The sequence below is a fragment of the Heterocephalus glaber genome, unplaced genomic scaffold (genome assembly GCF_053883595.1).
Source record: "Heterocephalus glaber isolate CG9 unplaced genomic scaffold, H.glaber_assembly_v1.0 deba00001532, whole genome shotgun sequence".
Classification (NCBI taxonomy): domain Eukaryota; kingdom Metazoa; phylum Chordata; class Mammalia; order Rodentia; family Bathyergidae; genus Heterocephalus; species Heterocephalus glaber.
The window spans coordinates 27,564,787-27,591,798 of record NW_028258330.1 but is presented as its reverse complement, the minus strand read 5'-3'; the positions used below and the strand labels follow the sequence as shown (position 1 = coordinate 27,591,798).

General features: G+C 39.2%; 1 protein-coding gene across 5 annotated transcripts in view; it reads left to right on the top strand.

The window, feature by feature from the left end:
• Ndrg3 (NDRG family member 3) overlaps window positions 1-27,012 on the top strand; it is an 81,154-nt gene that overhangs the window by 47,317 nt on the left and 6,825 nt on the right. For all 5 annotated transcript variants that reach the window (XM_004867826.3, XM_087189133.1, XM_004867824.3 and 2 more), the window contains 9 exons: window positions 300-420; window positions 2,198-2,260; window positions 3,672-3,732; window positions 5,218-5,304; window positions 11,215-11,271; window positions 18,562-18,665; window positions 19,391-19,456; window positions 19,581-19,632; window positions 24,884-24,931. In XM_004867826.3, coding sequence (XP_004867883.1) covers window positions 300-420; window positions 2,198-2,260; window positions 3,672-3,732; window positions 5,218-5,304; window positions 11,215-11,271; window positions 18,562-18,665; window positions 19,391-19,456; window positions 19,581-19,632; window positions 24,884-24,931 — 659 coding nt within the window. The remainder of the gene's footprint in view (window positions 1-299; window positions 421-2,197; window positions 2,261-3,671; window positions 3,733-5,217; window positions 5,305-11,214; window positions 11,272-18,561; window positions 18,666-19,390; window positions 19,457-19,580; window positions 19,633-24,883; window positions 24,932-27,012) is intronic.

Sequence of the window (27,012 nt, the reverse complement as noted above, 5' to 3'; positions counted from 1 at the left end):
ACAATAGCAGTATGGATAACAAATTATTTTGTGCAAAACCAGAAAACCAGTAAACATCCACAAAGTGGTTTCTACTTTGGAGACACTGTGTGGAATTAAGAATTAGTTGTTGTCAAGTCATTGAGATAACTCTTATTCAGCCTTTAGGGCAACTTAAATGAGACTGTTTCTTCAGAAACCTCACTTTAGTAGAATGGTGACTAAAAGGAAATGAAAAGAAAATGATAAGCACTGGCTGAATAAATGAAAATTGGAGAGAAATGGAGAGCCTATGGCTTACAGATATTTTTGTCTTGTAGATAAATCCTGTTTTAACACATTCTTCAACTTTGAGGATATGCAGGAGATCACTCAGCACTTTGCTGTCTGTCATGTGGATGCCCCAGGCCAGCAGGAAGGCGCACCTTCTTTCCCAACCGGGTAAGGCTACAGCCATGGTCCTGTGGGAGACAGGCACTCAGAAAAGCAATGAGTGAGCTCTAGGGAGGACAACAGCATATGCCTCCCTCCCACTTGATTTAGCACAGCTACAAGTTAGATTCATCAACCCATGTCCTCATGTTTTCTCTCCTCAGTATCAGAAGACTGTTATGCACCGTTTACTGGGGATAACTGCACATTTGCCCATATCCAGGAATGGCTCTCTATGGCACAGACCTGCTTCCCTGTGATCACAGGCATAAGTGTCTGGAGTACCCTCTTCTCGGTCTTTTATCTAGCCTCTTTCTGTTTTAAATCTGTTATTTTTGTGTCCTTCCCTAAAGCTCCCAACTACATAGGCCCAAATCCAAATCTCTTTGAGCATCCTGATGGGAATTTGATATCTGTGTAACCAGTTATTCTCAGAGCTGCCCTCTAACTGGCCTTGGCTCTCTGGTTCATCATGAGCCACTTTGCCCAGCAGAATCTCAGGCTTTCAAGAGTTCCTTGGACAGTGTGGCTTTTGAGAGGGCATTGGGAAGTAGAGTGAGAGCACACACTATGAAGTGCTCATTCCTCATATCTCTTACTCATTTCCAGAGCTGTCTTTAGCCAGTGACTGCTATAAATAGACATTGCAGATAAGCTAGCACTTTGACAGACCAAGTAGTGTTCCAAACACTACTTTTTTTTTAAATTTTTTTAAATTTTTTCCAGACACTACTTTAAATGGTCTACATTTATGAACTCAATCCTTACAACCTCATGGGATAGGTTTACTCCTGTTCTCATTTTACAGGTGAGGAAACTGAGGCCCAGAAAAACTAGGAACATGACTAAGGTTATGTAACAAGTAAGTAGCACAGCTAGGGTTTTAACCTAGGCAATGTGGCTCCAGATTTTTGTTGACTAGTTTCCATGTTGTTCTGTCTACCTCTCAAATGCAAATTGGCCAGTGATCAGTTGGTAGCCAACCAGATTTGGATCCAGTTCCTTTTTCTGTTTAGGGCAAAAATAGAGAATAGTTCATCCCTTAAAGTGTCCAGGCATAGGCAAGCTGAATTCCTTGTTAGTTGTAGAAAAGATCCTGTTTTTGATTCTTTTTTTTTTTGGTACCAGGGATCGAACTCGGGTCCTTGTGCTTGTGAGGTAGGCGGCTGAACCACTGAACTAAATCCCTGGCCCCAAGATCCTGTTTCATATATAGGAAGTCCTCTTAAAAATCTCTGATTCCAAAATCATCTCTGTGTCTGCGCCCCACTTTTCATAGATTCCTGCTTTGGATCTATTGCTGGATGATTTTACAATCAGATGATTCATAGCATGAAAAGCAGTTAACAAAACAATCATGTTTATCCTATGCCTAAGAGAAATAAATAAGTATTTATACTAAGCAGCCCAAAATTTGTAATTGTATGCCTTGACCCAGTAAAGCTTTACTTTTGCATTTAACTGCCTAAATATAAGCAGCATACAAAGATCTACTTCCTGAGTTGACTCTTACTGCTGGAAGTTTACTGAGCTTAGAACTCAACTGAAATGTTTGTTAGGGGTTTGGAAATACCATAAGAGGGGGCCATATTACCAGTTCTTCTTGTAACTTCCTCTGTCAAATGGATTCTTCTACTTTCTTTTTAGCATGGTTGTAATAGAGGCATGCCAGTCATATCCAGGCACCACATCAACTCCTTTGAGCTTTTGGTAAAAAGGGAATGTTTCTCAAAGATTGGGAATGTGGGTGCTTTCTAATTCAGGAGGTATCTTTTCTGAATTTCAGGTACCAGTACCCTACAATGGATGAGCTGGCTGAAATGCTGCCTCCTGTTCTTACCCACTTAAGGTAGATTCATTCTACAGTCTTTTTTTTTCTTTTCTTCATGGTGCTGAGGATCAAACTCAGGACCTCGTGCAAGCAAGGCAAATGCTTTACCATTGAACTACACCCCCAGCCCATCCCTTTAAAAAAAATTTTCTATTGTGTTTCTGTTCCAGTGGATAAATGATGAGCAGAACAGAATATTCACTAACTTCATGGAGCCAAGTGGAGGGGTGAGGGGGGGATGGTTAACAAGTAAGCAACAGATAATCACAATGACGTGTCATAAAAGTGGGGATGGAGGTATAGCTCTGTGGTAGAGCTGCTTAACATGCCCAAGACCCTGGATTCAGTTCCCAGTACCAAAACAGCAAAAAAGTCAGCGAAGCTAGTGTGATAGAGAAAATGGCAGGATTATCACAAGTAAGGCTAGTTAGGGAATGCCTGTTTTAGGATGGTATCATGTAGGCTGAAACCTGGAAGATACAGGGGAATTACCTAGGCAGAGTCAGGACATAATGATTCCAGGGTGAAATCACCTGGAAAGAGAGGCATGAGTGAAATTTGAGAAAGAGAGAAAGACCAATTTGTAGTTATATTAAGCATAAAGAGAAGACCCTGGAGGATTTTAATCAGAAGAGTAATATACAATTTACTCTTTTAAAATAATTACTTTAGGAATATAAATTGTGCATAAATAAAGCTGTTTACAATTTTTAAAAGAGTGTTCTTGGCCCAGGGATTTAGCTCAGTGGTGCCACCGCCTGCCTTGAAAGAGCAAGGTCCCGAGTTCGATCCCTGGTACCAAAAAAAAAAAGAGAGAGTTCTTGGTGTAATAGTTTGGAGAATAGTAAGAAGGAAAATGCAAGGAAACCAGTTAAACTATTAGAGTAGTTCAGCCAAGAGATGATAGCTTAGTACTGCCTACTGTCAGGGATGGATTGAAGTGAACAGTAATAAATAGAAATATTCTAGGGCTGGACTCTCCAGAATGTGCTGGTGGGTTGGATACTGAGGTGAAGAACAATAAGGATGACTTCCAGATTTGTCATATTTCATTTAACCATTAAAATAAATTTGAAAGTAGTTGGTTATATCCTCGTGTGTGTGTGTGTGTGTGTGTGTGTTGTGTGTGTGTTGTGTGTGTGTACACACACATATGGAAATGAGGCTCAGAAAGTTAAAAAGGCTTGCCCAACCTTTATTTCTTTGGAAGACTGAGGTGGGAGGATCACTTGAGTCCAGACGTTTAAGACCAGCCTGGACAACGAAGAAACCACACCTTAAACGAAGAAACCACACCTTAAAAAAAGAAACTTTCTCAAATCTAGTAAATGGCAGCCAGGATATGAAACCAGGTTGTATTCTTTCTATTATGCAACACTACCTTCAAGAGAAGTTGACTCTGTCAATTGTTGGACTCTCCATTTCACAGTCTGAAAAGCATCATTGGGATTGGAGTTGGAGCTGGAGCTTATATCCTCAGCAGATTTGCAGTAAGTACATGGAGATTAGTCTCCACACCCTTGAAGCACAGCCTGGGACACTGCTATTACCGCTATGTTAAATGACCTGGCACTCTTTTGAGTCTTACATTTTGTGTAGATTCTGTTGCCTCAGATACAGGTTTGTACAAAGCTTTGCCTTTGTACAGTATCTGAAATACCACAAATGAGGGCAGAACTATCTGTAAAAAGGTCTAGATGCAGCTTATGATGGGAATTATTTATTTATTTATTTATTTTTAGTACCGGGGATCGAACTTGGGATCTTGTGCTTGCAAGGCAGGCACCGGAACCACTGAGCTAAATCCCCAGCCCTGCAGTTTATTATTATGTTGTCCCTGGCAAAGTTTTTTGTTTTTTGTTTTGTTTTGTTTGGTACCAGGGATCAAACTCGGGACCTTGCGCTTGCAAGGCAGGTGCCGGAACCACTGAGCTAAATCCCCGGCTATGATGGGAATTTTGTACAGCCATTAAAATTGAGCTTAAGAACTTTTAATGACACGTGATTTACATACACTATAGTATAAGAATAAAAGTTAGAATATAGGGCCGGGGATTTAGCTCAGTGGTTCCGCCGCCTGCCTCGCAAGTTCAGGGACCCGAGTTCAATCCCTGGTACCAAAAAAAAAGTTAGAATATAGATTCATTTAAAGTTCATCAGAGGCATAGGAAAGAACTGAAAGGAAATGTACCAAAATATAACAAGGGCTGGGCATGGTGGCCCACACCTGTGACCTCAGCTACTAGGGAATCTGAGGCAGGAGGATGTCAAATTCACTATCAATCTGGGCAACTTAACAGGACCCTATCTCAAAATAAAAACCAGAAAGGGCTGGATATGTGGCTCAGTGGTATAGCACACCATGTCCAATCCCCAGTACCACAAAATAAAGAGTTGATGTGTGGTAAAATAATGTGAGGTTTTATTCACATTCTTTTTTATAATTTCTCTGTCAAATGCCACGGTAGCCCTGTAATCAGAGGAAAAAAGGAAGCTGGAGAGTTTTGAGTTTGCATGGAAATGTTCCTATTTTTTTAAATGCCTCCTTGATGATAGGAGAGTCTTAAGAGTCTTTTAGGAGTGGCATCACCTATTTAGATGGTTTTAGAAAAAAACTATAAAAGCCCTTGTTAGGAACAAAGAGAGATGAATGTGAAGCAGCCCATCTTAAACCTGAGCATCCCCGGTGCTAAGTGAAAATGAACAACTGCATTATGCTCTCCTCTGCTGTAAACAGAAACTTGTCTTCCATATAAATGTGTACAAGGCAAGAGCATTTTATAGCAATTTAAGAAACTGGTTTCCAGATGCTAAGTCAGATTTCAAGAGCTATTTTTTACATATTCTTCTTAGCACCTCTCTGTAGTCTTTCAAATGTGAGACATTAAGGCTTGTATAAATTAGTGAACCATGTCCCGACTGTGTTAGAACTGTGGGAGTGGAACTTTCATACTGTTATCTATCTCATCTTTCAGCTCAATCATCCAGAGCTTGTGGAAGGCCTTTTACTCATTAACATTGACCCATGTGCTAAAGGCTGGATTGACTGGGCAGCTTCCAAAGTAAGTACCATGTGAAAGTGTCCATTGGCTAGTCTTGCTTCCTTCTGAAAACAGATTAACTTTACTTTTAATTGAAGTAGGTATACAATTAATGGCAAAAAAAATTTAAATATAGAGCTTTGTGAATGTTTACATATATAATCATTACCTCATCAATGTATAGACTGTTTTCAACACTCCAGAGGGGTTCCTTGGGCCTTTTCTTAGCTGGTAATTCCTCTCCTTCCTGGATATAACTTTCTTCTATCACCATATATTAGTCTTATCTGTTCTTAAACTTCATGTAATTAGAGTCAGAATATTTTCTTTTGAGTCTGGCCTCTTCTATTTATTATTGCATCTGTGATATTCATGTTGTGTGGTGTAGCAGTACTTCTTTTTTGGGGGGTGGGTGGGTACTGGGGATCACACTCGGGACCTTGAGCTTGCGAGGCAGGTGCTGGAACCACTGAGTTAAATCCCTGGCCCAGCAGTACTTCTTTTTAATTGCTATTTAATAGTCTATCTACAAAATATATTTTGTGGTTGAGCATGTTGGCGCACAACCTGTAATCCTGTCTACTCAATAGGCGGAGGAAGAAGAATTGCAGGTTCCAGGCCAGCCTAGGCAACTTAGCAAGACCATGTCTCAGAATAAAAAAGATTAGGGATGGCCCGGGGATTTAGCTCACCTGCCTGGCAAGTGTAAGGTCCTGAGTTTGCTTCCCAGTACCAGGGGGAGAAAAGGATTAGGAATATACCACCATTCCCTGGGTTCAATCCCCACTACCGTATTTAGATATAGATAGGTAAATATATAGAGATAGATAAATAGATAGATATAGGTATATATAGATATATGTATATATCCAAAATGAGTTTCTGTTACTTGGTTGTTATGAATACAGCTGCCAACACATTCTTTTGTCTTTCAGTAGACATGTGTTTGTTTCTCTAGGTTTATACCTAGAATTGAAATTGCTGCATCATAGGGCAGTTATATATTTACTTCAGTGCAGATATTAGCAGTTTTCCAAAGCATTTGGCCAGTTTACACACCAGCAACATATGCAAGTTCCAGCTCACATTCTCACCAACATTTCATATTGTCCTTTTCATTTTTATAAAGATGAGCAGTTTTATTTACAATATTAATTTTTTTTTTGTACCAGGGATCAAACTCGGGACCTTGTTACAATATTAATTTGTTTTTAAGTGGTACTTATCACCAATCTAACTGTACTTACTAAAATAACAGCTTTTGTACCCTTTTTTTCTTTTTTTGGCAGCCCTGTTGATCAAACCTAGAGCCTTCCACAAGCCAGGCAGGTGCTCAGCCACAGAGCTACAGCCCCAGCTCTGTACCATCTTTTTCATTTTAGTTGTGCTTATATAAGTAAATAATACTGGGTTTTAATTTCCATTTCCCTAAGCAGCAATAAGTACCTTTTGTTGAATATCCTCTTGTAAAGTACTTGTTCAAGTCTTTTCCTTCATTTCCTGTTCCTTCCATTTTTAATTAAAAAATCTGCATGTAAGTCTTTTCCTTGGTTCATGTATCTCAAATATCTTCTAGTTTGTGGTTTGCATTTTTATTCTTTTTAACCTGTTGATGCCAAAGGTTGTCATTTTTTGAATTTTTGCATGAAATTCATGTATGTTACTTAGAAAAATTCAAGGAAGAAGAATTTGAAGAGAAAAATCTTTATTAGGTTCCATTGTTTTGTGCTGTTTTCTGTACTACTGTTCCCAAAGACATGTGGATTTATTGTTTTCTATCTGAAAAATGCAGAAACTTGAACTCTAATATCTGTGCTGAGATAGGAAACTAAGAGTATGCTAATAACTCTACAAATATAAACAAATCCAATTACTGAACCAGAGTAAAAGAAAAGGATTAAAGCATTATATTATGTCCCTTTGCATTGAACTCACCTGTGCTAAAAATGATTCACTATTTCTAAGTTGGAAAGAAAACTGTTTTGAAATATTTTCTTGCTAACGTATAAAATATTTATGTGTTTATTTTAATCTGTGAGATTTTTAGATTAAATCAGTGATGTTTTCTAAAGAGAAAAATAACCTAAGCCTTCATTGCTTGCTAAAAGATACCTAGTGAAAAGCCATTTTAACAAATGCCTACTTCTAAATACTTTCTCCTTTTTTTGACTAAGGATTAAACCCAGGGCTTGTGCATGCTCTGCACTGAACTGCATCTCTAGCTTTTACTTTATTTTTGAGACAAGGCCTTGCCAAGTTGCCCAGGCTGGACCAAATCTTGTGATCATCCTGCTTCAGCCTCTTGAGTAGCCTCTGGGATCACAGCCATATGCCTCTAAATACTTTTTTGTTGTTGATTGTTTGATAATTTTTCCCCATGGTGGAGATCAAACCCAGAGCCTCACACATGCTAGGCAAGACACTCCCACACATGCACCACTCCCCCCATCCTCCCCTTAGTGCTGGAAATCCAGCCCAGAGTCTCTTGCATACTAGGCATGCATTCTACCACTGAGCTGTCTCCCTAACACTAGGTAAGCCCTCTGAATACTTTTAAGTTACTGTAAATGTTCTAATACATCATTGAAAGAGATTCTCTAAAATACCACCACTAGCATCACATGTATCAGGAATATTTGTTGATACTTCCAACCATAAGAGACAATGATTTGATATCTGAGAACCTATTTGAAGGATAGTGATAAAGATTTAAATAGAAGGTTATCGATTTTTTTTTTTTTTTTTTGGTACCGGGGATCGAACTTGGGTCCTTGTGCTTGCGCAGCAGGCGGCAAAACCACTGAGCTAAATCCCCGGTCCTAGGTTATTGATTTTTAAAGAACACCTATACAGTGCTTACTGTGCACCAGGCACTCCTCTTAACCTTTTTATATATAAACTTTTCATTCTCAGGAGAACCCAGTGAAATTGGTATATTATCCCATAGAGAGATAAGTCATTTGCTTAAGGACACATAGAAAGTCATAGAACCAAGGTAGTCATTAAAGCATTGTTTATAAGACAAAAAGAAACAGCTTAAGTGCCTGAGTACAAGGTAACAAAATTTTGATACAACTGTAGAGGAGAAAAGTATACTATCAAAAAATTTTGGAGAAAAGGAAAAAAACGGAAACAAAGTTTTTATAAATAGGGAGGGTTGGAGGGGTTGAAGGGAGGGCAGGGGAATGAGAAAAAAAATAAGAATCAAGATATATTATGTAAAATAAATAAATAAATAAGAAAGATATATTATGTAAAGGTACAAATTCCCAATGATGAATGTCATCATTTTATATACCTAAAATGTACCAATAAACTGAATTTTAAAAAATCTTGGGGGCCGGAGATTTAGCTCAGTGGCGCCAGCATCTGCCTTGCAAGCAAGCGCAAGGTCTTGAGTTCAATCTCTGGTACCAAAAAAAAAATTTTGTTAGCCAGCCAAGGTGGTGCACATCTGTAATCCCAGCACTTGGGAGGCTGAGGCAAGAGGATCACCATGAGTTTAAGGCCAGCTGGGACTACATAGTTAGTTCAAGGGCAGCCTGAACTACATAGCAAGACCTTGTCTCAAAAAACTTTTTTTATTTTAATTTTTATTTTTTGTTTTATTTTTGGGGTGGTACTGGGTATCAAACTCAAGACCTTGCTCTTGCAAGACAGGTGCAGTGCCACTGAGCTAAATCCCTGGCCCTTATTATTTTTTTTTAATGTTGTAGCTGAGTGCAATGCCACATGCCCATAATCCTAACTATTTAGGCTAAGGCAGGAGGATTGCAAGTTTAAAGCTAGTTTGGGCAGCCTATTAAGACTGTCTCAGGATGTAGCTCAATGCCCTCTGCTATCTGGTTTTTATAAAAACATATATTAAAGATAGGAGAAAAGTATTTTTAAGTGAAAAATTGATATAAAACCATCTAATATGATCCTAATTTTGTTAAATACATATGCATAAGAAAAGAACATACAGTGTATTATTGATGATTACATCTTTGGCTGTTACAAATAAACGGTATTTTTCATATTCTTTCCCTAATTTTCTACAATAAGCATATATTACTTTTTAATTATTTTGAAATAACCTACCTATCAGCAGACCAAATTCTAATTATTTGTTTTGTTTTGTTTTGATTTTTTGGTACCAGAGATCAAACTTGTGTCCTTGCGCCTTCGAGGCAGGCAGCAGAACCAGACCTAAATCTCCGGCCTAAATATTTTGTTCATCCCTTCCCACCCTTAAGTTTTGGAGAAGTGATGCATTCCCTAGCTTTGGATGAAATATGTTAATGCTATTTTTTTTTTGGTACCAGGGATCAAACTCAGAACCTTGCTGTTGCAAGGCAGGTGCAGCACCACTGAGCTAAATCCCCAGCCCTGTTAATGCTATTGTCAGATGCTTTAGAACTTCTTCTTCTTTTTTTTTTTTTTTGGTACCAGGGACGAACTCGGGTCCTTGCACTTGTGAGGCAGGCGGCGGAACCACTGAGCTAAATCCCCAGCTACCATGCTTTGGAACTTCTTACAGTCTGACTTACATAAAATTTGTTCTAATTTCTATGTCATATGTGGATATATTAACACTTTCCTGAACACTTTCACTTAACACGTAACTACCTGGAGCCAGGGATTTAGCTTGGTGCTGCCACCTGCCTCTCAAGCGCAAGGTCCTGAGTTCGTTGCCCGGTACCAAAAAAAAAAAAGAACTATCTGATAAAATTCATATAAAACTTCAGATCTATGAGTACTTATGTTTTCATTTTGGTTTGTTTTTTTGTTTTTTTGTGGTACTGGAGATTGAACCCAGAACCTTACACTTTCGAGGCAGGTGACAGCACCACTGAGCTAAATCCTTGGCCCCAGTAACATTTGGTTTTTAATTCTAATTATCTTTAATTTACAACCTATGGATCCTTGGACCAGAGATTTAGCTCAGTGGTTCTGCCGCCTGCCTCACAAGTGGCAAGGTCCCAAGATTGATACCTGGTACCAAAAAAAAAAGATTACATTGACCTATGGATCCTTGACAACCCACGTGAAGATTTCAGGACTACTTTCTTAATCTTTCTGGGACTCTAGGATTCTGCTTCACGTATGCCCATGTGTGCCTCCCTCACCTCCATTCCTACCCCCAACTCAGTACCTCAGCTCTTATCCAAGTCTAAGTAGGAATTCAGCAATTAAGAAGCTTAAAGGGGAATCAGCAACATAATTTGAGTTGGAAGTTTTTCCAAAAATAGTCTGTCTTCAGATTTACAGATTCCTGCATTTATTAGAACGAGATGCATCATTTTGAAGTGGAAAGAATTAGAAGAAAAATGTTCAAAATGCAAGAACATTCTGTAAATATAGCTATTTCCTCCCACTCCCTGAAATAAAGACAGCAAAAACTGGAAGAAAAAACTAGGTTTCTTTTTTTCTCTCAGCTGTCTTGGGAACAGTTGTAAGTTAATTTTTATCCCCTATCTACTGTAAACGCAGAAATATAGGCAGAAATGAAGTACCAAATAGCCATGTGTTTTAGGGCTCAACTTCAAAGCCCCCTCTTCTTCTTCCTCTTCCTCGTCTTCCTTTTTTTTTTTTTTTTTTGAGATGAGGTCTTGCTCTGTGGCCCAGAGCAGTCTCAAATTCCTGGGCTCAAATGATCCACTCCACCCTCATGAGTAGCTGAGACTACAGGTGCACACTGTTGTCCAGCTCCAGCTCCCTATTTCAAAGCAAGCTCTGTTACTACCCTGGAAGGGAGACCTCTCCTTTTTTTTTTTAACTTGTTTTCTTTTTGTTGTGTTTGAAACCACTATCTCATGAAAATGTGTAATACTGAACTGTGAGTTTTTGTTTTTTGAGGAACACCATATACAGTAAACTAACCTTAAGTAGCCTGATAAGTTTTTTATATATGGTATTCCCTTAACACAGAGACTTTTATCTTTTTAGCTCTCCGGCTTTACAACCAATGTTGTGGACATTATTTTGGCTCATCATTTTGGGCAGGTAAGTGCCTGTGAAACCAAGGAAGCTGGGTTTATTGTGCATGTGAAGCCACTTTTTACCTAAGAGTACTCATTGTTTACCTGATCCTGGCAGATGGTGCTTCCAGTGCAGTCTGAGCTGCATGTAACCCTGCAAAGGCCAGTCTTTTGGAGGAGGCATTGACTCAGGGCCACATGACCATTGACATTTGGAAAGATGAGAGAAAACCTCTCTCTCCCCACCTGTCCCTTGTAAATGACATGCCATCTGTTAATGTGTGGCAATATCATGTGCCTCACCAAGCATCTTTAGAGCCATCAGGGGGTCTGGGAAAGGCTTCACAGATATAGTTATTTCAGGGCTGGGGATTTAGCTCAGTGGCACTGTGCCTGCCTTGCAAGCACAGGGTCCTGAGTTCCATCTCCGGTACCAAAAAAAAAAAAAAGAAAGAAATAGTTATTTCAGAAGAAAAATGAAAAGAAACTAAAATGTTATTATTGAAAAAAATTAGGGGGGCCGGGGATTTAGCTCAGTGGTTTCACCACCTGCTGCACAAGCACAAGGACCCGAGTTCGATCTCTGGTACCAAAAAAAAAGAAAGAAAGAAAAAAATTAGGGATTATTTTATTCAATCCTTATGAACTGGTGAGGTAACTAAACCCTACAGAGGAAGTGACAGTTGTCATAGGGGTACAATGGTGACTCAGTTCATGAACTTAATTCTTTTCACAATTCTGGTCCCAGCTTCTGTAATTGTTGGATGGAGGAGGACACTCAAGTGGTGGTTGAGGGAGCCCAGTGCATTTTTCAAAGAGAGAAGTGAGTTAGGTGACCTGCAAAGGAGTGATGGAATATATGAGCAATGAGGCCAGAGAGCTGTGAGGTACCTGGACTGGAGCCAGAACAATATAAACAGGGGTAATGGATCCTCGGGAGCAGTCTGTGTAATTAGTTCTAAGTATATCCAAAGGAAAATGGTAGGTGGGAAGAAAATGAGCATTTATCAAGTACTGATTATTTATGTGCAAAGGACTTCAAATATTTCTGATGAATGCTTTCGATCCACTAATTCTGTTATTTTTCTCCTGATGCTCTTAGCCTAAATTTAAGAGAGGGACAACCAGGGCTAGAGATCCAGTTCAGTTTGCCACTGTTATCCAAATAGTAAATGGTGGAATTGATATTTGAACACAGGCCTAGGCCTGGAGCTGTAGCTCCAGTGATAGAGCATTTGCATAGCATGTACGAGGCCCTGGGTTCTATCCTTGGCTCTGCAAAAACAACAAGAAAGAGGAAAAAAGGAGTTAATATGAATTCAGGACCAACTCCAAAGTCCATAGTCTTTTTTCTTTTTACTCCCTTATTTCATTATATTTTTATCAAAGTTACAAATTCACATTTATTTTAGAATACAGAAGTTCAGCAAGGCTTATTACAAAGAATCTGCAACCTACCCCATTATCCTTCTTAGAGGCAACCACTTTTTTCTGCCTGATTCATTTATGGTTTGCCTCCATATTGCTTTTTTTTTTTTTTTTTTTTTGATACTGGGGATTGAATTCAGGACCTTGCACTTGTGAGGCAGGCGCAGCGCTATTGAGCTAAATCTGCGGCCCCACCATATTGCTTTCTTGAATTGAAATATAACCTACATATAATATAATGCACAAATCATAAGTACTCATTAATCCCCCACCACAAATAGGGTATTTGCTAGTCCATTAGCTCCATAGATTTTTTTTTTTGCCTCATTTGGTTTGGTTTAGTTTGGTTTCTGGTAGTGGTGGTCCTGAGGATTGAACCTAGGGCTTTTGCATGACCCCCAGCCCCTTATTTTATTTTACCTTGAGACAAGGTCTTGCTAAGTTGCTAAATTGCTCAGCCTGGGTTCCAACTTGTCTTCCTCCTGCTTCAGCCTCCCAGATTGCCTGTTCTTTAGAAAGGCTTTTTTTTTTTTTTTGGTACCAGAGATCGAACTCGGGACCTTGCACTTTCGAGGCAGGCACCGGAACCACTGAGCTAAATCCCCGGCCCAAATCTATCTTTTTTTTTTTTTGGTACCAGGGATTGAACTCAGGTCTTTGCGCTTGTGCAGCAGGTGGTGAAACCACTGAGCTAAATTCCTGGCCCTGCCTGTTCTTAAACTTCATATAAGTAGAATCACACAGTGTACACTCCTCTGAGTCTGGTTTCTTTTTTCTTGCTCATCATAACTGTCCATGTCAGTTTTATCCATGTCATTCCATGTATTGGTGGTTATATAACAGTAGTTCATTGTATTAAAATAGCATAAATTTATTTTTTTCTATGAATGAACATTTGCATTGTTTGCAATTTTTAGTTTTTTTCAAGAGATGGACTTGTTAAATTCCCGATGCTGGTCCCATACTTATGGGCTCAAGTGATCCTCCTGTCTTAGCCTCCCAAGTAGCTGGATCTGCAGGCACATGCCACCGTGCCTGTTATCATTTGGGACGTACACACTCAATTCTGTTTGCTTCCATCTCTAAATATGCATGTATTTCCACTTGTTGGATTTTTAGTTATAGGCATTATCTGTTGCCTTGCCTTATTGAAGATGGTTTCCCTGCGCATTCTCATTCATATTCTCTCTCTCTCTCCCCCTCTCTCCCTCCCTCCCTTCCCCCTTCCCCCTCTCTTCCCCCCCCCCATGACATGTTAGTACAATATTTCCTTCTACTTCATGTTCGTAATAAAACATAACATCATTTGGACAAGATCAAATACCACCACTCACACTATTCAGCTATGAGGCTGTGTCTTCTCTGTCCTTTTTTCTTTTTCTCTTTCTTTCTTTCTTTTTTGCTTTTTTTTCCTGTTGCTGGGACTAGAACCTAGGGCCTCACATAGGCAAGGGTTCTACCACGTAGCTATACCTCTGGCCTTTTTTTTCTGTATAACATTTTGTTTTCTCTTGAGTTAATGTCCTATATTTTGGTATTATTTTCTTTGTATCAGTTTCTTACTCTTCCCTGTCATCTCTCTCCCCTAGTTATTTAAATCCCTTTATTGAGTACATTAAAGCACATTGATATTGTATCATTTTTGTCTTACTGAAGAAGTCTCCCACAGCATTCTTACTTACTCTAGTCTAAACTAGTTTATTAACCAATATAAATTGGCCTCTGGGTGTTGACCCCAAAGTGGTATATTTCTCATGGGAGGCTTAGACCCATTAGTTCAAAACCCCTCTAGTACCAAAATTAAGTTTTCACACATCCCTCCTTTCTGCCCCCCAGTACTGCAATTGAACCTAGGGCTACATATATGCTATGCTAGTCAAGTGCCCTCACACTGAACTACACCACTAGCCCTTTTTTTAAATTTTGAGACAGATTCTCACTGAGTTGCCCAGGCTGGCTTTGAACTCACAATCCTCCTGCCTCATGCCCCTGCCTCTAAGCCAGAATTACAGGGATGTGTCAACACACCTATCCCTAATTTTTTTTTTTCTTGGTACTGGGGATCGAACTCGGGACCTTGCACTTGCAATACAGGTGGCAGAACCACTGAGCTAAATCCCTGGCCTCCCTAATTATTTTTTAAATAATCCAAATTTTTTAAAAATCCAGATAAGTATATTTTAGCCATTTATTGCCTGCCTGCTTTGCATGTGCTGTGAAGCTTCAACCCACATTTGGCTGGATATGAATAAGATAGAACTTTGTAGGTATAAAACCTCATGCTACCATGGTCCTTCAGAGTTCTCTGGCCCAGAGAACTCCCACTGCAGCACTGCTGAGCTACATCACATAGATACTGTCATGTCTATCATTTCCCTGTTCCTCAGGAGTTCCTTTGTCCTGTTCTAAATGGCAGTCCCCTTGTGATAAACTGCTGGACAGTCTTGTGCTATTAGGAACTTATAACACCCTGTCTAGGGCCGGCGGTTTAGCTCAGTGGTGCCGTGCCTGCCTTGAAGCGCAAGGTCCTTAGTTCACTCCCCGGTATTGAAAAAAAACACCCTGTCTAAATATTACCCAGTAAAACTTATACATTACTGCTTCTCATGGTTGTCTGTTTTTGCTTGATCAGTTCCAAATCCCTCAAACTCTCCACATTTCCATAGGAAACAGCATTGTTAATAGTGCATAAAGTTGGGCTATTAACTGGTCCTAGAACTGCTGACTAGGTTGGGGAGACAGTTGCCTAAAGGAAGGACTGAACTGCTGCAGAAACTGCAGTTGAGTAAAGAGAGTGCAGATCAAGGACACTACTGAAGCTAGTCTCTCAGTTTCTGATGCATTGAACCACTGCCTCGTATGCTCAAGTTTTTAATTATACAGTGTGGCTCAAGTATTAAGGATGGATTTGGGGATGAGAAACCATAAATTGATAACTAGCCAGGTTTTCCCAAATGACTAGTACTCCCTGGGAATCTACCCCTATTCCGTAAGAGTACATCATTGAAGCCTGGTGTGTACCAGGGGAGGTTTACCACTGTGGGCGTTCACGAGGCCATGTCTTTGGGGAACCCATGATGTTAATACCTTTCTGGCTTTTCTCTGGGACTAGTATTTTGGTTCCCTAGACAAGCTTTGAGATTACATACTAGATGCAAATGTGTTCTTGGAGCCAACTGCAGAAAAATACCGAGAGCCTCATCATTCAAGCTTCAGATAACCTTGCGTGCGTGTGTGTGTGTGTGTGTGTGTGTGTGTGTGTGTGTGTGTGTGTTTGTTTTGCAGTGCTGGAGATCAAACCTAGGCCTCACATATGCTAGACATATGTACTCCCCTCATTCCCATGTTTTCAGAATGATATATTTACTACCACCTAGGCCCATGGTCTCCCAATTTGAAGACCTTATAATATTTCCAGAGAATAAAATACCCCTTTAGTCTTCTCCTGGGATGGAGACAAGGAAGTCCCCTAGAATGCAGGAATATCTGGGGCTCTGACTGCTTCTTGCTTGTTTCCATTGGACCTAAGGTGTGGATAATTAAAATAATCATATCGTCTAGTTCATGGTCACACCACCATCGTCTTTGGTTTATCAGTCCTTTATTGATCTTTTTTGTTTGTTTTTTGGATTTTTTTTGTTACCGGGCATTGAACTTGGGACCTTGCACTTGCGAGACAGGCGCCGGAACCACTGAGCTAAATCCCTGGCCTTTATTGTATCTTTTAATACTTTCACTAAATTTATATTTATTCATATATTTATTTGTATATTTATAAATATATGTTTATAAATATGTATGCTTATATTTATAAATATATGTGTGTGTTTATATTTATAAATATATTTGTATACATATATTTATATGTGTGTATAAAAATCTCCCCCAAAAAGTATACATCAGGAAAATTAAAATTTACATAATTATTTTAATACTAAATTTATTGAGATATCATGAGGCCAAGTTACCTTTGACCTCGATAGTTACATGAGGCACTCAAAGTGCTGGCCATTAGCTTCCAGGAATTTATTAGTATGACAAACTGCTGAAGTGTGTACACATTATATATGTATATATATATATATATATATATATATATATATATATATGTACAATTGCTAGGATTTAGGATTCATCCACATTATTACATGTTGTGGTAGTTTGACTCTTGGGTCACTGCAAACAGTTTTGTACATGCCTTCTGTTACACTTGTGCAAGAATCTCTTGGCTACGTGCTTTGGAGTAGAATTGTCTCGTTGTTGTTGTTGTTGTTGTTGTTGTTGTTGTTGTTGTTGTTGTTGTTGTTTGGGAGACAGGGTCCTGTTATGTAGCCCACCCAGCAAGTTGACCTCAGACTTGAAATCCTCCTGCCTCAGCTTCCCAAGTGCTTGGGTTATAGGCATGCACTACCACACGTGGCTTCTGTTACTCTTTTGTTTTTGTTTTGTTTTGTTTTGTTTTGTTTTTTGAGACAGGGTTTTGCTATGTAGTTCAGGCTGGCCTTGACCTCACTGTGTAGCCCAGGCTTGTCTCAAACTCACTGGGATCTTTCTGCCTCAGCCTCCTGAGTCCTGGGATTATAGGCATGCACTACCATGCTCAGCTCATGTTACTCATTTTTTAAATCAACTTTATTGAGATAAAATTCACATATCGTACAATATATACCTTCTTAACATATACAACTCATTTGTTTTAGTGTATTTACAGAGTTGTACAACCATTACCACTCTCCTGTTTCAGAACATTTTCATCGCCTCCAGAAAAAATCCCTTACTCATTGGCACATCCCTTCTTCCTGCCCTTGGCAACCACTAATCTGTGTTTTCTATGAATTTGCCAGTTCTCAATAATGTAATCTTAGGCTGGACATGGTGGTACATGCTTATAATCCCAGCCCTTGGGAGACTGAGTCAGGAGGATTTCCAGGTCAGCATATATATGTGATCATATATGGCTTTTGTGTCTGACTTCTTTCACTTAGCATGTTTTGAGGTTCATCCATGTTGTAGCATGTATCAATACTTGATTCCTTTTTATAGCTTAGTAGTATTTTCTTTTTTGGTACCAGGCATCAAATTTGGGACCCCAGCAGGCCTCAGAACCACTGAGCTAAGTCCCCAGCCCTAGCTTAGTAATATTTTCTTATATTTTGTTTATTTCTTTATCAGTTGATGGTTATTTGGTTGGTTTTCATTTTTTGGCTATTATGAGTAATGCTGCTGTCAGCATTTATGTAGAAGTTTTTGTGTGGACTTATGTTTTCATTCTCTTTGTGTACATACCAAGGTATAGAATTACTGGGTCCCATAGTAACTCTGTTTTTAATTTTTTTTGGTACCGGGAATCGAACTCGGGACCTTGTGCTTGCGAGGCAGATGGCAGATGTGTTTAATATTTTGAGGAACCAAGACCCTGTCTCACAATTTTAAAAAAAAATTTTTTAAGGACTTCAGGTTATAGCTCAGTCTGAAGGCCCTGAGTTGAATCCACAGTACTGAAAATACACACACACACACACACACACACACACACACACACACACACACACACAAATAAGGAAACTTGGGTTCAGAATAGTTAGATGAACTAAGTTCCCCATAATAGGTTCTTTGGTGCCTTCAACTGACACAGAATATTGGGATCAAACCAGGCTGAAGCAAATAAACATATTTATCCATTCAGACTAGCAGCACATTCATAGCCCCCTGTCCCCACCACCCTTCCCATTGTGGACAGGGAAAGTTGGCTTTTGGAGAAGGACTTTAAGACACATGTGAAAATAGCTTTCAGGAAGATTGGGTGAACTGAAAGTCATTTCAGGAATGTTCACATACCAGTTGTAGTTTCAAGAAGTTTACTTGTGTCTTCTTTCACTTATTCTAGGAAGAACTGCAGGCCAACCTGGACTTGATTCAAACCTACAGACTGCATATTGCTCAAGATATCAACCAAGAAAACCTACAGCTCTTCCTGGGTTCCTATAATGGGTACAGTTGTTTCTCATTCCTTCACTTAGGTATAGATGAGGTCTAAAAAGATAATTGGCTTTTAAGGGAAGAGGTAGGGGAAATAAACTACTTCTCCCTTTTTTTTTTTTTTTTTTCTGGTACTGGGGATCGAACTCGGGTCCTTGCACTTGCGTAGCAGGCGTTGAAACCACTGAGCTAAATCCCAGGCCCACTTCTCCCATTTTTAATAATGGGATTGGCTTTATACTGTTTCAGCAAAATAGGAGCAAGACTTTAAAAATGTTAGCTCTTTCTTGCTTTCTGGAAACATGGAAAAAGACTGAGGAAATGGGTCAGAGTTATACAGCCAGCAAGAACCAAAGCCAGGTTTTGAACTTGTTCTCTACAGCCTCCTCCCTATTTTAACTTGAAATCAGGAAAATAAAGTCTTATGCTACTGTTACAAGCAAAATGCACCCCCCAAGTAAAAATGATGTTAGTAATTCCCTTCTCTTAATGAATTTATTCCTGTAAACTAGTTGGAAAATTAAAAAGTTAGGACTTGAGAATCTTAGTAGTTTTGCTATTGAATTTAAAGTTGTATCCTTTTAGCACTCCAGTCTCTTGTTCCTACTCTGTACCATTCAAGAGACCACTAAAATGGCTACTCCAGAACAATGTTCAGGAATGAAAGAAAGACACTTTTCACATTCCTTGATACGTTTTGGTTTTCAAAGGCATTGATTTTTGCTTTTTTCTTCTAGACGCAGAGACCTGGAAATTGAAAGACCCATACTAGGCCAAAATGATAACAGATTAAAAACATTAAAGTAAGTCCCTCAGTTTCTCCTTAAATTGCTAAGTATCTGAATTGCCTGTTGTGACTAATTCAGTGTTGAGTGGAGTATGTGTGCTTATTTACTGAGTGATACCTCTTCTTTTGCCTGTACCTAGGTGCTCTACTTTACTTGTGGTAGGAGACAACTCACCTGCTGTTGAAGCTGTGGTGAGTATGTCCTGGTGTTGCAGTGAGGACAGATTAAAATGTAGTAAAATGTGTAGAGCACTCTGCCGACACACTTGAAACAGTTATTATTAGCTTTTCAGAGTTTGCTTTTTGTTATACATGTTAGAAAATTAGTTCTTCATCAGTCACTAGGCTTCATCCGATAGGGTCATTGTTGCCCTTGATTGCTTTGTGTGGTCTAGTTCACTTTGTGGCAAGGAGTACAATGAAGCACCATTTCTTTATTGTCAGATTCCAGGCCACCTAGCCTTCAATGTAAAATAGATTACCACCATAAGTACAGCAGGCTAGAAGACTGCTGAAAGCCTATGTGCTTTTTCACTACTTCCTCCTCAGGTACATAGTACATTGACAAAAATAATATGTTCATTGTAGGAAATACAAAAACTCGTCAGGTGTGGGGCACACTATGAGCCCATTATCCAAAGATTTGGGGACCTTATTATTTAACACTATTGATAGCATTTTTCCATATTATAAAATCAATATGTCTGTATATTATTGTCTATATACCCTTATTTACTTAATTTCTCCTGTTGTTTGTTTCTGATTTTGTATCATTACTAATGTTGAACATCCTTATTAAATCTTTGACTGAATGTTTATTTCCTTGAGGCTATTTGCAGAAGTAAAGTTAATGGTTCAAAAATCTTGGTTTTTTTTTTTTTTGAGACTGGGTCTCACTATGTAGTTCAGGCTGGTCTCAAACTTGTGATCCTCCTGTCTCACCCTCCCAAGTACTGGGATTACAGGTATGCGCAACCATGCCAAAAAACATAGACTTTTACTGGATATGGTGGCACATGCTTGCAATCCCAGATAGGAGGCTAAGGCAAGATCACAAGTTCAAGGTATCCTGGGCAATTTAGTGAGACCTGTTTCAAAATAAAATAAATTTTAAAAGGGCCAGGGATTTAGCTCAATGGTTCCAGCACCTGCCTTGCAAGCGCAAGTTCCCAAGTTCGATCCCCGGTACATACATACATACATGCATACATACATACATAAAAATTAAAAAAAAAAAAAAAAGGCTTGGGGATGTAGCTCAGTGCTAAAGTGCAACTCTATCATGCCCAAGGCCCTGGGCTCAATCCCCACTATTGCAAATAAAGTAAAAATGAACTTTTATAAAGATTTTAATAATTTTGCCAGATTCATTTCCAGAAAAGCCGTATCAGTATATTGCCACCAGCAATATATGAAAACTGCCTGTTGTTTGATCCCCAGTACTGAAGGAAAAAGAAAAAAAGAAAACTGCTTGTTTCACTGTACCCTATGCAGCACTAAATTTATTTATTTATTTTTACGATGCTAGGAACTGAACCCAGAGCCTGGCACACATAAGGAAGATCTACACCAGTGAGATATGTCCCTAGTAATTAATTTTATAGGTTAAAACTTACCAGTTTGTTAGGGCTAGGGATGTAGCTCAGTGGCACTGCACCTGCCTGGCAAGCACAAGGTCCTGAGTTTGATCCCCGGTACTGGAAAAAAAAATGGTATTCTTGGCCAGGTGTGGTGGTGCACCCCTGTAATCCCAGTACATGGGAAGTCTGAGGCAGGAGGATTGTGGTGAGTTCAGGGTCAGCCTGAACTACATAGCCAGACCCTCTCTCGAAAGTAAAATATGGTATTGATCCCCAATACCAAAAAAAAACCAAAGAAAATAAAATATGGTATTCTTACTATTTTAATTTGCATTTGTTTGATTATAAATAAAGCTGAAAGTTTTCAAATGATTATTATGTCTTTTCTGTACCTTAATTTAACAAAGTATATGTATGTCCTTGCTTGATTTTCTTGGGCAACTTTCACTTCTGCCCTGTCTAGAGCAGAATGTTAAGGAATAAGACTTTTTGGAAAGGAAATTTAATAAAGTAACCAGAAAGCAAGGTTTATGGGTTAGGAGAGTGTTTGTAAAGTGAGATAGAAGTGAAAATAGGCTATGTTCACATCTCCCTGAATTTCCCAGTAAACCATTCTATGTCTGGTGTAAAATATATGGTGTGACTTATACATGGAGATACATAATCTTCATTTCGCAAATTCCCCAGCCCTAAAACGTTCTGAAAGGTAATAAAGCTGTAGTGGTTATTCCAGTTCATCAAGGAGTTTTATAGGCTGAGAGTGTAGCTCAGTGGCAGAGTGCTTACCTAGCATGTGCAAGGCCCTGGGTTCCATCCCCAGTACTGTGGGTAGGAGTGGGAGGTTATGAATGTTAGTCTTTTCTGGCTAAAAATATAGATAACAACCAGGCCAGGCATGGTAGCGCACATCTTAATCCCAGCACTTGGGAGGCTGAGGTAGGAGTATTGCTATGAGTTTGAGGCTAACCTGGGCTACATAGTGAGTTCAAGGCCAGTCTGAACTACATCGTGAGACCTGGTCTCCAAAAAGAAAAAAACAAAAGAGAGATATGTATTACAAAATATATACTAAAAACATTTTTCATAAGCATGTGAACTAAAAACAAGAAAATAGGATTGTTTTTCGAAAATATCCATAATTAGAATTCTTTAGTAATGCTGAGTCAGCAGGGTATGGTGATGCATGCCTGGGGAGGTTAAGGCAGGAGGATCACTGGAAGTTCAAGGCCAGCCTGAGCTACCTAGTGAGACCCTGTCTCAAAAATCCAAAAAACCCAATAATAATGGTAAATATTTCTGTAAATCTTGTATCTAAGTTATTTGTCTTTTTAAAATTGTGTGGTCTTTGTGCCTGGGATTTAGCTCAGTGCCACAGCACCTGCCTTGCAAGCAGAAGGTCCTAAGGTCAATCCCCAGTACTGCCAAAAAAATAAAATTGTGTGGACTTAAAGTGACATATTACAGTTATTTTTCAGAACTGTGATTTAGCCCATAGATAAGGTCTCTTCCTCTTTCTGATTTCCACACTCCAGCATTTATAGAGAACTTCAGGGGCTCTATCTGTAGCACAGAGTAGATGTTCCCCAACTCACAGGCAGACCTGGCTCCCCTGCCAGAACGCTTCATCCTACTATGGGAGGGATTAGAGGGATATCCACATGTTGAAGAGCCAGGAGAAACTCCACAAGTCTTAGGCAGGATTGCCAGCTGTTCTTACTCGCTTATTCAGCATCACTTTAGCTTCTCTGGTTTGCTTAATGTTATGGAGACTATAAACATGAATATGATAAAGTGCCTCAGGGGAGTTTGGAGAGAGAGTAGGGATGTCAAAAACCAACAATTGAGCCAGTCATGGTGGCACATGCCTCTAATCCTAGCTGCTTGGAAAAGTGAGGCAGGAGAATTGCAAATTTGAACTAAGCCTAGGCAACTTAGTGAGAACTCGTCTCAAAAAATAAAAAGGGAAAAAAAAAAAAGAAGCTGGGAATGTAGCTCAGTGGTATCCAAGGCCTTAAAAAGTCCAAACTTGGGCTGGGGATTCAGCTCAGTGGTGCTGTGCCTACCTCGCAGCCACAGGGTCCTAAGTTCAATCCCCTGTACAAAAAAAGGGTTCAAACTTGTGCATCCATTTTCCAGAAAATATTTATAATATATCTACTATATTCTCAATACTGTGCCTGGCAGTTGAGGATACAGTTGTTCTGTTTTGTTTTGTTTTGGTTCCGGGTATCAAACTTGGGACCTTCCGCTTTTGAGGCCGGCAGTGGAACTACTGAGCTAAATCCCCGGCCCCAAGGATCCAGTTTTTAAAATCTACCTGTAGAGGGCTGGGGATTTAGTTCAGTGGTTCCAGTGCCTGCCTTGCAAGCGCAAGGTCCCAAGTTTGATCCCCGGTACCAAAACAAACAAAAAACAAAAAAAAACTACCTTTAGAATTAAGCATATTCTATAGTAAATTAGTATACATGTTTATCGCTGCCTGCATTGTCATCCATATGGAGCAAATCAAAACTCTGATGCGGTGATCCTGGCATTTATATCATCCCCTAATTATAGAACAGTTTTGTATACCTACTCATCAGAAATTCCTAGATTAAAAGTTCATCTGGATCTTACCTCAGTAATTTTTTTTTTTGGGTATCAGGAATTGAACTCAGGACCTCACACTTGCCAGGCAGGCACTGTGCCGCTGAACTAAATGCCCAGCCCTACCTCAGTAATTTTAATTGCTCCCTAACTGGTTTGATGACTCTGCAGTCTGTCTTCGGAACCACTGCTGTTCTAAAGCAATTTAAATCCCATCACTTCAGAAACCTATGACTTCTTGCCTTCCACGGTCACCTCCAGCCTCACCTCTATGTGTGTCCTCACATCACACTCGCCTCTGTAACTCCACACGTACCCTGCATGTTCCTTTCACATGCCCTGTGTCTTTGTATATGTTTTCCCCCAACTGCAGAAGCCTTCAGAATACCTACCTTTTCTTTATTTATCTATAGAAATCCTATTCATTGTTCAATATTCAGTGTAGTTGGTTACAAAATATTTAAATTAATTTCATTTGGCTTTGTGATATCTGTTTCATCCCACTGGATTCCAAACTTAGAATGGGCTTTATATGTGTATTCTTGATAAACATGTGAAAGGGGAGATCCAGTTGATCTAATTAGCCATAAAACATTGCTGAACTTTTGGAACTAGAATTGTATAGCTCATTGTTACACGCTTACCACGCACAATACCCTGAGTTTAATCCCTAGCACCAAAAACAAACAAAAAACATTGTTGAACCCAGAAATTATATTCCCAAACATAAATGCACCGGGCTATAATAATTATCATGACTGCTTTGAGAGAAAAAAATCACAGGGAAGTTCAGCTTTAGACTGGACCATAAAGATCTTGTTAGAGAAGTCAGGGTATAAGGAATGGTAAACCCACTCCAGGGCCTGGGGAAAGGTATAGAAGGGAGGCAGGAGAAGGGTACATAGGCTTCAATCATTAGAGCCAGTTGTGCTGGAAAGGTATCAGAGAGATCCCAGGAGAGGGTCACAGTTCATTTCATTTCTGAAAGAGGCAAGGTGACTTGCTCCATGTTATGTAGCCATAGGAAGAATCTAGTTGCAGCATGTGGTTATTTAAAGACTCTATGTATAACAGACTGACAAAATGAAATTAGCCCGATTTTTAGAACTGTTCAGAAATATCAGATATAAAATGTAGTATGTATATCTCCCACTGTATACTTTGGTAATCTGGTTAGTTCAACCATCACTAAACTGAGTTGTTGATCTTACAAGATTGTTCTTATTTTCCTACCAATTTGTAAAATTGAGAATTTTTTTTTTCCTTTTCTTTTTTAGGTTGAATGTAATTCTCGCCTCAGTCCTATAAATACAACTTTGCTAAAGGTAATGTGTCATCTTTCCTCACTGCATCCCACTTGTGAGAAAATTATAATGCTTCAAATTAATGTATATTCTGTGATAGTTGCCCAGAAAGAAGCAAAGCTTCACTGTATGATTCTTTCATTTTCTCTCTTCTTTTTATTTTTTTTTCTGAATATGTTTTCATAGTAAAAAATTGAAATGTCAGAAATGTAAAGGAAAAAATAAAAAATTTTAACCATAATACTATTAACCAAAAGTAACTCTGGTAAAATATTGATGTCTTGCCAGATGTGGTGGCATATACCTATTGTAATCCTAGCAACTTAGTGAGACTCTGTCTCAAAATAAAATTTTAAAAGAGGATCGTGATGTGACTCAGTGATTAAGCACTTTCCTGGCAGGTACAAGGCCCTGGGTTCAATCCCCAGTTTAAAAAAAACCAAAAAAACAAAAGACGTCATTTTCCTATGCTCTTTTTTTTTTTTTTTTTTTTTTTTTTGAGATAGGGTTGCCCAGGATGAGCTCAAACCTGTAATCCTTCTATCTCAGTATCCCAGTGTACTGGGATCACAGGCTTGTACCACCACACTTCCCTGTCCCTCTGATCTTAATGATACTCAAATGTGTAGAAGCCAGGAGTGGTGGCACACACTTGTAATCCTAGCTCTCTGAGAGGCTGAGGCAGAAGGATGGCAAGTTTGACCCCAGCCTGGCACTTAGGAAGACCCTGACTTTCTTAAAATAAAAAATAAAGGGCTGGGATGTAACTCAGTGCAAAGGCGCTGGTTTCATCCCCAAGTAACAGTGGAGGGAAAAAAGAAAGGACAGGGGGCTGGAGATTTAGTTTAGTGGTACTGCGCCTGCCTCCCAAGTGGAAGGTCCTGAGTTCAATCCCCAGTACCAAAAAGAAAAAAAAAGAAAGGACAAGAAAAGCTCAGTGAGAGGGATAGGGCTATAGTTATCATACTTGAGGTCCTGGGGTAGGTTCAGTCCCTAGCACCACAAAAAAAGATCAGAATATTTATAGCCCTTATATCTCTTTTCCTCACATTTATGACATAACCATTTTCTCATGCCTTTAAAAAACTTCAGAAGCAATATTCAGTGTTACTATGAAAATCAAAATAATAGATGGAAATTCTTTACATGCTAAATCCTGCTGTATTAGTAAGGGAGCTTCTAAAAACAGTCTAGTGATAATAGTGGATGCATTTTGTTCTCCTAGGAGACAAGCAGAGAGCAATCCTGTACTAAATTGCTAGGGCTGTTATCAAATTTCCTCCCCTTCCAAGTGTACCCCAGGCAAGAGTTCCAATCTGTGTTGTCTCAGCCTAGCTTTTCCCAGAGTCTCTACTAACATGCTTAGGTAGCTGACCTCCTACTTCCTACCCTGACTACTGTAGATTTAAATACTGATCTTTTCTTGCTTTTTGCTTCTTTCAGTCTGAAAGACTTTTCCTTCTTCCCTTTTCTCTTTAAAGTGTGCTTGTAGGGTGGCCTTGTCACCAAAACCAGCCCATACTTTCTAGAAATACACTGTGAGGTTAATGCTATATGAGGTGACCAAACTGCAAGTGTTCTGGGCTCCAGATGATTGATGGGCTGTTTAAAATGTGAATAAAAATGTGCTTTCAGCTTTTCACTACATAGATGGGGTTATTTCTGGCCAAACAATATGGAACAGAGTAGATAGCTTCTATGACTGATTGAATTTATTCTCAAACTATTTGATAGGTAGCAGTCTTAGAAATAGTTTCTCCCAGTATTTCTCATATGGGAACTGTTTTGTGATTCTAGACAGGTTTCAACAAAAATATGGCCTCTGTACCATTTTGGTCTATTTGTATTTGTCAGGCCGGATGTTTGTTTTTCCTCTTTAGAATTTTCAGGAGATTGTTTTTTTTCAATCTAAAACTCTTATGCCTTCTGTAGCATTCCCTTTTCCTAAATAACAGTCCCCATTCAAAGAAAATCTTAATGCCAGTGAATTGAACTATGGGATTCATGCCCTTTTTGTAAAATTCCAGTGAGATGCCAGGTGTGATGGCACACACCTGTAATCCCAGCATTTGGGAGGCTGAGGCAGGAGGATCGATGTGAGG